We start from the raw sequence: 12943 nt of genomic DNA on the forward strand, positions 1-12943 counted from the left end.
TTTTGCTTGGTTCTTAGAAGAATCCTGTGATGTAGGTAGGGCATAGATTAATACAGATTAATATACACATTTCACAGATGAGAAGAAATGAAGTCCAGAGAGGTTAGAAAGAGCTGACCTCAACCTTGGGTGTTCTAATTCCAGACTGTCTCCACTCCACACTGAAATGCTTATTGATAGTAGTAGCACACCAAGTCAGTTCTAAATATTTAATTGTCTCCTATTTTAAAAAATGTAAAATAATTAGTATAAAGGTATATCATTAGGCCTCTTGCTTAGTGTAATAATAGCCACCACAGAGCTGTTATTCCATAACCCTGTTTTATTTCCTATATAGCAATTTTCATCATCTGAAATTATTTATGGTTTGTTTGCTTATTTGTTGGTTGTGTTCTCCCACTAGAATATACACTTCACAAGGGCATTGAATCTATTTGGTCTAGAACAATGCCTGGCACTTAGCAGGAAACTCAATAGCTATTTGTTGGATAAATAAATGGGCTATTCAATTGTCATTTCATCTCCTTGCGTATGATTTATTATTGTTAGAAGTGAAATAGTACATAACAAATCATTAAGTTAGTCCTAACTGAAAATAATTTTTAAAATATATTTAGCAAGAGATTTCAATAAACATTTTCTGCCTAAATGAATTAATGAATGAATGAACCTCCATAATATACAGTGAAACCACTTAATAGAACTTTGTTTTGATATTTGACAACACATTTAAATTTTGCTTGCCTTACTGGTTTTTTGTTTTGTTTTGGTGGGTGGCTAACGTGTTAAGTATTTTTGGATACTGTCAGTTGCTATGGTCTGAATGTTGTGTTCCCTAAAATTCATGTACTGAAATCCTAATCCCCAAAGCTGTAGGTCACTGGGGCTTTTCGAAGGTGATTAGGTCAGGAGGGTGGGGCGCTCATGAATGGGATTAGTGCTCTTATAAAAGAGGTTCCAGATTATTCCCTAGCTCCTTATACTATGTGAGGATATGACTAGAAAATGCCGGCTGTGAACCAGGAAGAGGGCCCTCAGCAGAAGGCGACCTTCCTGGAGCCTTGATCTTGGACTTCCAGCCTGCAGAACTCTGAGCAATAAATTTCAGTTGTTTATAAGCTACTCAGTCAGGGGTATTTTGTTATATCAGCCCAAACAGACTAAAACATCAGTCAGCTAGCTTATTTGTCCTTATCAAAGGGAGCTCAGCTCTGGAACTGATATATTTATAATGTAATTTCACTAAAATTACTGTATTTAGATAGTTCCTGGCATCTTTCATTAAACTGAAGTTGTTCAGTTATAAGTGTTTGAGGTCAAGATTGTTTTCAGCGCTTCCACTGAGGGAAAAAAATGCAGCGTGATTCAACTTTTAATTATTATAAAGATCAAAACACTGCACAGATTTAAAGGATTAAAATAACGTGTTCAGTGTTCTGTTCTTATTCCCAGTTACCGGAACTCGTACAAGAAGAACATCTGTGTGGACATGCTGCGAGATGGTTATCATAAGTCTTTTACTGAGCTCTTTGCTCTGATGGAGAAGTGGGATGCCCTGAGGGAGGCTGCAAAAGTAAGGTCCCTTTTCTGGCTGCAGAGACCCCTGGAAGAGCAGCCTGACAAGCTGGATCACTTCTACTACTACCTGACCAGGGCCGAAGCAGCTGAAAGGAAAGGTGAGTGGATGGATTTGGGGAAGCAGCACTGCAGAAGGCAGAACAGTGAGCGCCTGAGGGAAGGTTCCAAATTGTTTCAAGTATGAATTTAAAACATTGAGACACCTTAGCACAATTCAACCTAGTCAGCTAAGCATCTAAATGGAATAAATGGTAGAGAACGCTGAATCGCAAGGCTGGCCAGACACACAGCCATCCTGGTGTTGTCACTCTAAGCCAGGGAAGACAATGAATAGCACCTAATAACATCTCCAGGGCTTTCCAATGTATTAAAATCTTTGGTATCATTAATTATACATCTTTCCATAGTTTTTTTTTTTATATATAATCTGATTGTTGACTTTCACTGAGGAGACACTTTCAGAGTATTATAACTTGACAGTTATACTTATTTTCTAGTATTTGTATAATGTAATTTAAAGATTTTATCCATAAGTTCTATAGAGTTCTATCAGAGAATTTTTATTAGTGAATAGTGAGGAGACATAAAAAGCCTGCAATTTACAATTACGAATAAAATTGTTAATTTTATATTTTCCATCACATCATCTCTAATAAATTCCTTTTTTTTTTTTTTTGGTATCCTGAAATTTTCCAGAAAGTCTATATGCTTCAAGTATTGAAGAAAATATTTTAATCTCTACTATAATTATACCAATATTGTCATAAGTATTTCTTATTTACATATTCATAATTGGTCATTTTGTATAATCAAAGAAAGGAAATCCCAAAAGTTGGCATATAAATTTGGTGTTTTCACCAAACAAATCCTTTTGTTCAACTTTTTGTGTGAAAACACCATAGGACTCAAAAAGAGAAGCTCAGGCCACAACATGACGATGTCTGTACTTCATCTCAGGCCTTTCTATGGGAAAATAGAGTATTAGACAATGTTTTGTTAGCCAGTGCTGCAATGTGGAAAATTGATAGGGACATAGAAACAGCATCAGAGGGGTAGCAGAAGTCTTTTAGCCTCTATAGTGGAGTCAATATACATATTTCCTATCTGGTTGTGACCTGACTTACAAATATGAGATATACAAAAGTCCTAACAACACCACATGTGAACTAGAGTGTGTGTGTGTGTGTGTGTGTGTGTGTGTGTGTATGTGTAGACAAGAGGTGATTATTTGATTATTTGTATAATGAAAATTATTTAACTGCAGAACTGACTTTAAAAATAGAGTCCTTTGGTGAATTTTAAAGTGTGATTTACATATAATTTCTCAAGAAATTAACTGTTTAAAATGCTATTGTAAGAAAACCTACATTCTTGTGTAAGCCCCAAACTCTGAAATGATATTTTTACTGAAAATAGAATTGATGCAGATAAAATTTGCTCACAGTCATTTTCTAAGGTGAATTAATCACATTCACTAAATGTTTTAAATAGAAGTATTCATTTTAGCAGCATAATACGAGCCAAACACATCACTCTTCATAAAGTGTCATAAATATGAGAAACTTGTCATAAAGCATTTTGTAATTGTAAAGAAACTAAATGCTGAATAATCTGAAGGTAGAAAACTTTTAATTTGTAATCTTTTATTAAAGAAAAGTAAATATACATATAAATTAAAATGATTCTCCAATTCCAAATATTTTAAAAGTCCAAACTTTACAATAGCCAATGTCTTATACACATGGTACAAGTAATGAAATATTTTCTTTACTGAGTGGTTTATCATATATTCATGGTAACTGAGGTTACATTTGTTAAATGGAACAAAATTACCTCTTGCTCAGAACAACTCTTCTGTAAGGTAATCGACTTCAAAATGCAGTGGCTTTTGCCTGGTTAAAATACAGAAAGTTAAAATTATTGCAAAAAAGTATTATTGGAAATACTTCAGTTGAAGGACATGTAAATATTTGTATGCTCTTTTTTAAAAATGTGTATAATTTTTTCACATTTCTCCTATGAACTTCATAGGAGAAAAATTGTGATTGAGTTAAGCATGTCCCAGAAAATGGTGTAGGGGATATGCACAGAAACTCTTATTAACTTGAATTAATTTTAAATCTTAAAACCCATACACACACACACACACACACACACACACACACACACACACACTTAATCTAGAATACAGAGATCTCTTAATAGTGCCTTGAAGATTTCACCCCATATGTTTGTGGAATCTGAGACAATTATCTTGAAGCAGCATATCTCTGAGTATTGTCATTGCTTTTCACTGGAAAGACCATCACTCTAGGGTCACAGTGAAGTCCATGTAATCAAAGCTGTGGCACTAACAATAGTCATCTCAGGTCAATTCTGTCCCTTGAGACTTGGCAGAGCAGGAACCTAGAGTTATTTAAATTACTTTTCAAAATAGCACTTTCTGTTTTATAGCAAAGAAGTGTTTAAAGTAAGGCAGTCATTTCTTTTTGGATTATTTTCTATTTGTTAAAGTGTTTCTTTGTCCCTGATAGCATTTCTTATATTTCCCATTGTTGTGAATCATCTCTGTACCATCTGTAACATTATGATTAGGGCCTTGTGCCCCATGGGACTGGGGAGGAGATGGCAATAATGGTAATGGGTAGCCAAATCAATAGATAATTCAAACATGATTTACACTTGACTTTAAATTATTGTTAAGGGTTAAGCAGCAATTTTCTTTTCTAATAACATTTATTTAAGATACCCAAAGTATGTTCTACTCAAGCAGAGTCCCACAGGATGTTTATACAGTTTATGTAAAGCAAAACAAAAGTAATTGTCTGGTGAAATAAGTTTGAGAAACAACCAGGTGAATTAACATATACATTAAGCAGGTTGGTTTATTGCAGGACTTATCAGAGCCTTTAACATGCTCATGTATATTGTGTGGTTCACTGAAAGAGGGAAATTAGCAAGAGCATTTTCCAAATTTATTTCATCATGAGATCTCCTTTTTAGGTAGCATAATGAATATTGGTCTCAATAATAAATCAACAATAAAATTGATTTTCATCTTATAAATATACCTGCTGACAATTCAAGGAAGTGTTCCGCAAGCAAGGAGAAAAGGCTGCTGAGAATGTAAAGGGTACAGACCATATATTTGGATTATTCAAAGATTCAAAACTTGATATAGTCCTTTATACTTAATACTTTGAAAAACATTCAATTTTTCCATAGAAAAATAGCTTAGCTGACAAGTAGTCTTTAAGTATGTAATCTAAATAGCTTATATAACTCATTCTAAACAGAACCAAAAACTTCGTTTATGAAATGTTGGAAATGTTTTTCTATTAAGGTTTAATTACTGAAAAAAGGAAAAATTATTTCAGGATTACATATATTTTTAAAATCTCTTCATGTAACTTTTTAAAATGGAAGATATGAAATGTTTTATTTACAGGTTTTAAAAAACAGCAACCCTCTAATCATTAAATATGAGAAAGAATATAAAATGTTACAAAACATATTTTAGTTCTCTATTCATATTAGGCAGAAGGTTCAGAATGGAAAGATAAAGCATAGGAGAAGTCAGTTCTGAAATGAGAGTATTCGTTTTAAGTAAATAGCTCAGGGTACCCTCTACTTTTCACCTAAGCTATTGCCTATTGTGAATACCTTAAAAAGCAGAATGGTCTCCAGAATCCCCAGTGCCTTCAAAAATGGGAGATAGGGAGAACAGTTTTTAACTTTAATTTTTAGGTCTAAAACTTATTTTGAGATAAATCTTCATTTCCTATGGAATTATGAAGCAATGTCTGTAAAAACATGACATAGGTTTTAGAAATTTCTTTGGAAACATTGGAGTGACTTATGTACAGTTTTTGAAAGTTAATTTTTGTGGTAATCAGCCTAATGTCATTTTTTCTGAGCCTTTTGATTTTAATCTTATAGGAGTATCAGTGGGCAATATACAAATGCTTTTCATAATTGTAATTCTTTCAGGAGTGTATAGGTTGACTCTTCAATTAATATCAGTTAATTCCAATAGATAATTATTGTTGTTAAAAATCCTTGGAATGGTAATCCAGAGGCTACCACACGTTTACTACTGTGCTTTAAGCACAAATGCAAAGAAACATAAAGGTAATGAATTTGTTCATATCCACCAATAGAATGAAATTTACGAGGGTAAGGCACAATTTAACACAATTTTTGTTTAAGTTTATGACTGATTGCAGTGGAGTTTATAAGACTGATTCACAGTTTATTAATATACTTTTCTGTGTACAAATAGGTCAGATGCCACTTTAGGAAAATAAAGGGGGGTTTTAATAAACTGACAACTAATAAACTAGTAACTGAGTGAGAAGGATGACTAATATTAATGCATTTTCAGCAGAAAAAAATACTCATAGAAAAGATAAGCATAGAAATCCACTTTTTCTTAACATTGTTGGTAACTTGTATTGTCAGAAACAGCACTAGAAAGTGTAAGGAGGTTATGTGGTCATTGTGATCATCATTTCTTCTATCTATAAGCTGCATGCTTGCCTTTTCTTCTGGGTGAAAATACCTTGCTATTTTCAGATTCCATCTGCTTTCTTCATTCATCTTTTTGCCATGGTTAAGAAACATTGCTTTCTCTGGAATCTCTAAATAATTTTCATATCTTCAATGGGAAAAGTACTTGCTGATACCACATACTCATTTCTTCCAAAAGAACTGAGCACATTGCTGGTAGATATCATTCTGTTTTTTTGTGTTATATAAAGACTCCTGTTTCAACCAAAGAGTATGTCAATTTCTAACAGGGTCTAAGCTCTCCGAAAGAATTTTGTTGTTTTTCTCGTGTGCACATCCTTTAATTAATGTAATTATTTAAATAGTTAAAACGTTAATTTTTGCATTTCCATTTTTTAAATGGTTAATCATGCTTTTAAGGAAAAATAGAAGATAAATGTCACTATATTTGTTTGCCATTTGAAGGGATGTACCTTGAGACATCTTTCTAATGCATTTTATGATGTTTTTCTCTCTTTGAAGAATACTTTGAAGAGGTCTATAATAACTTGTATGCTCTGGCCTGTTACTTCAATAATTCTGAAGACAAGTGGGTAAGGAACCACTTCTATGAACGATGTTTTCAGATTGCTCAACTCATCAAAATTGACGGTGGGAAGAAGGAAGCCGAGGCGCACGCACACATGGGGCTGCTCTTCGAGGAGGATGGTGAGTAGCCATTTGTCAGGCTGCTGCGGGGGCTTTGAAGCATCCCAAGTCCAGGCAACCAGAAAGCACATGGGGGTAGAGAAAAAGACCCGAGGCTGAGTAGAAGAATGTGAGTTACTGGGATTAAAAAGCAAAAGGGAGCTCCCCTGGTGGCAGTGGTTGAGAGTCCGCCTGCCGATGCAGGGGAGATGGGTTCGTGCCCCGGTCCGGGAAGATCCCACATGCCGCAGAGCGGGTGGGCCCGTGAGCCATGGCCGCTGAGCCTGCGCGTCCGGAGCCTGTGCTCCGCAACGGGAGAGGCCACAACAGTGAGAGGCCCGCGTACCGCAGGAAAAAAAAAAAAAAAAAAGAATAGCAAAGGAGTGAGACTTTGGACTCACCCTCCATATTGCTACAGTCATACCTCTGCTGAGTGCTCAGCCTAGAGTTCCCAGAAGCGTCATCACAGAAGGAAAGTATCTTCCTCCAGGCCTCCACACACATCCTTCGTCCACATATGTGCTGCATTGTTTTGAAATGCTTTTCCTTTCTTACAGACCTGCTTGTTCATTTTAACTTGATTTCTCATGTATGAAAATGGGAAAAAGGAAGGGCACACTTTGTGATTTTCCTAGCATCCCAAGTCCCATATATATAACCTATATAACTCGGGTACCACCCCGTTGTGATTTTATAATAATTTCTGAAGGAAATGTTCCTTTAAAAATAATGTCATTCTTAATAATGTTATCTTAAGACAAGCCAAAGTCTGAAAGGACAACAAAAATTCATTAGAAACATATTTTATTTGGTGGTTTAATAAGGATTGCAAACAAAGTTAAGAATTAAATTTATTTATAGAAGGATAGTGGGTAGATAGTATGCAAATAAAATATGTGAGAAGGTGAAAATATTTGCTCAGAAATAATTCTGTTTCTTCCCTCAGAACACTGTCTCATTTTCCACAAGAGTTTTGACTTTGGCAAAAGAGTTAAATTAGAAAATATTTATTATCTTGTGGCTAGAACTGCATAGGGCTTTGAGAAGGGAGTGGAAAAGGTTTTTGTGCTTCAGGAAATTGCACTTTGTAATCTACAGCACGGTCGATGCTGGAACGTGGCTGATAGTCAGGGGCTCTCTTGAGTGATAGGTATGGGGAAGAACAGAACAATTCAAAGAAGTGAGAGATCGTACAAACTAGATCCAAGGAAGGCACGATGGAGTCAGAAGGGACTGGTGGGGGATCTGGACGATGGGTGGACTTTAGGCGGGTAAAGAAACAGGAATATATTCTGTAAGAGGGAACTACATACGAAAGCATAGTTAGAGAAACTGATAAGAGGAGCGACCTGGTTAAAGTGGAAAGTATATTTCTGAGCAGTGATGGGAACTGAGTATGGAAAGGCAAACTAGGAACATGCCAGCGTTCAGAGCTTGGGCTGAACCAAACTCTATAGAGTTCGGGCTATACCTTCAGGCCAAGGAAAGGAGTGTGATGGAAGTCTGGCTGTGATACACCCTGTGGGAAGAGGAATAAGAGAAAGGAGGGATGGTTAGGAAGCTGCCCCACTAATTCAACCCTGAAGAGACAATCCAAAAATATTTAAGAGAATGTGTTTAAGTGTATCCATGGCAGTACAATTCATGATGTCTCAAAACAGGGGATTAGCAGCATTAAGCAACACCCATGCAACAGAGTTCTGTGCAGTCATGAAATTACAAACTAGAGCCAAATTCATTCATTCAACAAATATATGTTTAGAACCTAGTACCTGGGGAAGAAACAGTAAACAAGACAGACAAAATCTTTGCCCTCCTGGCACTAACATTCTACTGGGAAAAACAGGCCTTAACCACTCATAGCTATATAACATATGAAGCACTGGTACGTGCTGTGATGAAAAATAAAACAAGGCAAAAGGATAGATAGTGGTTGCTACTTTACATAAGGTGTTCACCTTTTAGAAGGTGAGGCATGAATAAAGTGAGGGAGTAAGCCTTATGAGAATCTGGAGGAAGAGGTTTTTAGAGAGAGGACATGGGAAGTGCAAAGGCCCTGAGGCAAGTGCATGCTGAGCACTGTCTGGAGCCCAGTGAGGAAGGTTGGGGGTAGAAGGAAAGGAGCTAAGTTTAGACCAGGAGGCTTGGGATCACACTGGGGCTTGTAGGACAAGCTGAGGACTTTGGATTTTATTCTAAATTGTATAGGAAATCTCAAATGTATATTGATTTGAGAAAATACTCATGATACGTTAAATAGAAAACAAGATTCAAAACACAACGTAAGGGCTTCCCTGGTGGTGCAGTGGTTGAGAGTCTGCCTGCCGATGCAGGGGACACGGGTTCGTGCCCTGGTCCGGGAGGATCCCACATGCCACGGAGCGGCTGGGCCCGTGAGCCATGGCCGCTGAGCCTGCGCGTCCGGAACCTGTGCTCGGCAATGGGAGAGGCCACAACAGTGAGAGGCCCGTGTACCGTAAAAAAAAAAAAAAAACCACAATGTAAAATATCATTATATTTGGTATGTATCATATACCAATGTGTTAACAGCGCTTGTTTTTGAATGTGGAACCGTAGGTGATTATAGAATTGTGTACTGAAGGGTTATTACTTACTATAATCGAGAGGTTACCTGTTAAAACTCTTAGCCTATTGTTAAAAGTAGAGTTTAGTGTTTCAATTTGTAAAAATGGAATAAATTCTTTCTTAAGTAAAATTCAAAGTAAAACCTTTGCTTAAGCTTTTTAAAATTATTATTCTCATTTCATCAGTGATGTAAATACTCTTTTAAGCTTTTAGAAATTATTAACTTCATTTTGAATGATGAGGATACTGGGGCACAAAGAAATTAAGCTGGTTAGTGACGGGGCTAGTGTTAAGTCAGCTGGATTCAGAGCCTGTGCTAGCAGCCATTACTCTATGCAGACCAAGAATTGCTTTACTTTCTTGATGTGCTAATGATGAAAATTCCTGAAAATTATACACTAAAGTATAGTTTAGCACTTTTTTGTTCTCTACTCTAGGAACATCCCTCAGTTGAAAAGAATAAGAGTTGTTTTCAGTCTTATTTTGTTTTTATAATTGGAAGCATCAAATTCTCCAATTATGAGAAATCAAATAATGGAACTGTCAATTACTGGCTCCAAAAAAAGAAGTCACAAAATAAATATGAAATAATGTATGAAAATGAGGGCTGAAGACGCCAGGGCTACATTGATGAAAATTTAAGAGTGGCCTCAGTGAGGTTCAGATAGCTATCATAAACATATTCTGAATTTTCCTATAAATTTTATTTCTGACTTTTAAATTTGGTTTGATTTTTTGAAAATTTATTGCAGTAAAAAATGTGTAACAGAATTTACCATCTTAACTATGTGTAAGTGTACAGTTCGGTAGCTTTAAGTATAATCGCCCTATTCTGCAACTGGTCTCCAGAACTTTTTCATCAGCAAAACTGGCACTCAATACTCGTTAAACTACAACTCCTGATTTCTCTCACCTTCTGATTTTTTAAAATCTGTGCATGTATTTCTATTGGAGGATTTATTCATTGCTTCCTTTGCTTATTTATTTATTCATTCATCTTTCCATTCACTCATTCAACAAATACTGGAGCACTTACTAATGGCTACTAATACGATTAGTAACCATGGCACTGTATCATTTTAGTAGCTGAGAGTGAGGATGAGTTTGGGAAATGTGATCAGGGTGGGGCTGCTGTGATATTACCTTCATGGGTCAGTGGCTTACTCACAGTTAGATGCCCCACCCCATAGCATGATAAAATGCACCCAAATTCCATAATACGTAGAAAGTTTTGGCTATAAACCTATTTTTAAGTTCGATTGTGTTATTTTGTTTTGCAACCACTTTTTGAAAGATCTAAACTATTTTTCTATGGCCTTAATCAGTTCATTGGCCACAAGAACCAATGGATATTATTGGTATTATTTGATGGATAAAATGTATTATTTGATGGATAAAATGACAGAGTTGATGCTGATGGCAATTCTAGAGATTGACTTTGAGTATCTGATGTACTTAGCCATGGTGAAAATTATCTGTGCAGCTTTTGTAATCTGGGGTAGAATTTTTATGAGGAGGGTAAACTAGGACTACTTAAACTATGTGGCTAGAGTGCAGTGAGGGCTCACCTGAATATGGGGGTCCCCCTGAGGTGATGATGGCGTAGCTTCCGCATACCTGATCTGATTGGTCCAGACAAGCCCCACATAGGGAGGCCCTGCAGCAACAGCTAGGCGGTAGCTGTGCTCAGGGGCAGGTGGCATCCTCCTGGTTCCAGAGGTGCCCATTCAGATTAAAAAAGCAGGATACCAGCCGGCAGATGGCAAAGGTCAGGTTGTCAGGGCGCAGCAAAGCAGCTGTAGGCCAGGGCATGGCTCCAGCACCCTCAGGGAACTAGAGAGCAAATGAACATGAGCAGAAACCATGTCACAGGGCTGGGCACCTGGGTGCAGTCAGGGCCAATGTTCAGCCCACAAGCACACGTGGGACCAGAGTCCCCTGGCCAGAGTTGAGCACAAGCTCTAGTTCCCACTGCTGCTGAAGATGGTGCTCTAGTATGCAATGACCTGGCTTCTATTGGCGCAGGGGCTGGCAGTCCCATTCTTCAGGTGAAATATCTGCTGGGGTAGCAGGTGTGGAGTAGTTGTGGTCTGACAAATACTTGTAGCACATCAGTGGCTGTATCTTCTTTCAGAATTGTCACCTATTTGGAAGGACAAATGGACAAGCGGTATTCACACCACATCTGTGTAGCATTGGAGAAAGCTCTCAGACCCTGGACCTCAAAGAAATGTGCACATACATTCTAGAGCAGCACACAGAGGTCTAGCAGGGCCAGTGTCAGAGCCTGGGAGAGAGAGGGTTTTTTAAGAGCCATGACTAGGGAAGCACCAACTTCCCCCCAGGTATGGTCTGCGGCCAAGGCAACAATAATAAGATGATGTGTCAGAACCTTAACTTCAATCCTCCCTTGCCAGGTCAGTATTTAGTGGTTGGGTCAGGGGACTAGGGTCCAAGCCTCGCAGTTGCAGCTTTATTGGTGGGGAGCAAACCAGTGGCAGGGTTGATCAATTGGCATTCACAGTTGAGCAAGCACCAACACCTTTCACCTTCTCCCCTTCCATTGACTTAGGATCTGAGTCCAAGCCTCGCCTTTGACCAGATTAATGAACTTAGCACTGAGACTGGCTGGTTTCCACGGAGCCTTGTAGGAGGCAAGTCTGTTTTCAGCAGGGGCTAGCCTAGAGGATTAGTATCGGTCAGGGTAGCCCTTGATTTCTGTCTAGCTTTTTGTTATGTTCCTTCTCCCCCAGTTCAAAGAGGGGTGGCTTCTATGTAGCATCTCTCACTCTGTCAGCAATCCATTCCATTTCAACCCATGTGGGCTTGGGGTCTAGACCTCGCATCCTGAGAGACCGGGAGGATGATTAGAAGTAGATGTTGGGTGACAACGACGGGTGCTGATCATGTTCACTGAGAACAGGCAGGGGAAGGCCATTGTAGGTACAGCTTGGAAAGTGCACATCTTCCAGTTCTGCAGGCCTTCATCTGCGATTTTAGCATAGGGATTGAGTAAAGGCTAACCCAGATCTATAACATTGACCCCAAATTCTCCTAATGACCGGGAACTTCTGAAGAAGAGCTATCCTGGTTGGCTTGCTCAGTTCAGGGCCTAGAATTGATTGTTGACAGTCAGTTCTTTGGACACATTCTAGATGGTGTATCCCAGTGTGATTTGCCAGGGGCTGGAAGGAATGAGGAGAAGAGCAGTGTTGTGAATATACAGTGGAATGGTCCCCCTCTCCCCTGATGCATCCAGTAGTGAAAGGCAGCTACAGCAACAGATTTGTGGAGGAATCCACCACTGTAAGGGACCATCTACCTTACAATCTTGATCTCATGGAAAGGAGTAGAATTTGGAAGTCCACTTATCCTGTCTTGCTCAGTCCTTCCCTAACACATGCTCCACCCATTTTTAGTGGTCATGGGGAAGATGCCCCCTTTCATTTTTTTTGCATGAATTTTATGACGGGCAGTAGTTCAGCTTTCCTCTCAGCGAAGTATTCACCATGTATTAGGCCATTCCTTCCCATATCACACAAACACACAAAAAGGAATTCTATCACTGAGAGTCTTAACCCCA

At 38.1% G+C, this 12943-nt stretch overlaps 1 protein-coding gene across 1 annotated transcript in view; it reads left to right on the forward strand.

The window, feature by feature from the left end:
• The window catches only part of TTC29 (tetratricopeptide repeat domain 29), a 253274-nt gene that overhangs the window by 39240 nt on the left and 201091 nt on the right, over positions 1 to 12943 (forward strand). Inside the window, exons 5-6 of the mRNA XM_067734746.1 lie at positions 1453 to 1676; positions 6610 to 6795. Of these exons, the coding sequence (XP_067590847.1) occupies positions 1453 to 1676; positions 6610 to 6795 (410 nt within the window). The remainder of the gene's footprint in view (positions 1 to 1452; positions 1677 to 6609; positions 6796 to 12943) is intronic.

The sequence above is a fragment of the Pseudorca crassidens genome, chromosome 4 (assembly GCF_039906515.1).
Source record: "Pseudorca crassidens isolate mPseCra1 chromosome 4, mPseCra1.hap1, whole genome shotgun sequence".
NCBI classification, from domain to species: domain Eukaryota; kingdom Metazoa; phylum Chordata; class Mammalia; order Artiodactyla; family Delphinidae; genus Pseudorca; species Pseudorca crassidens.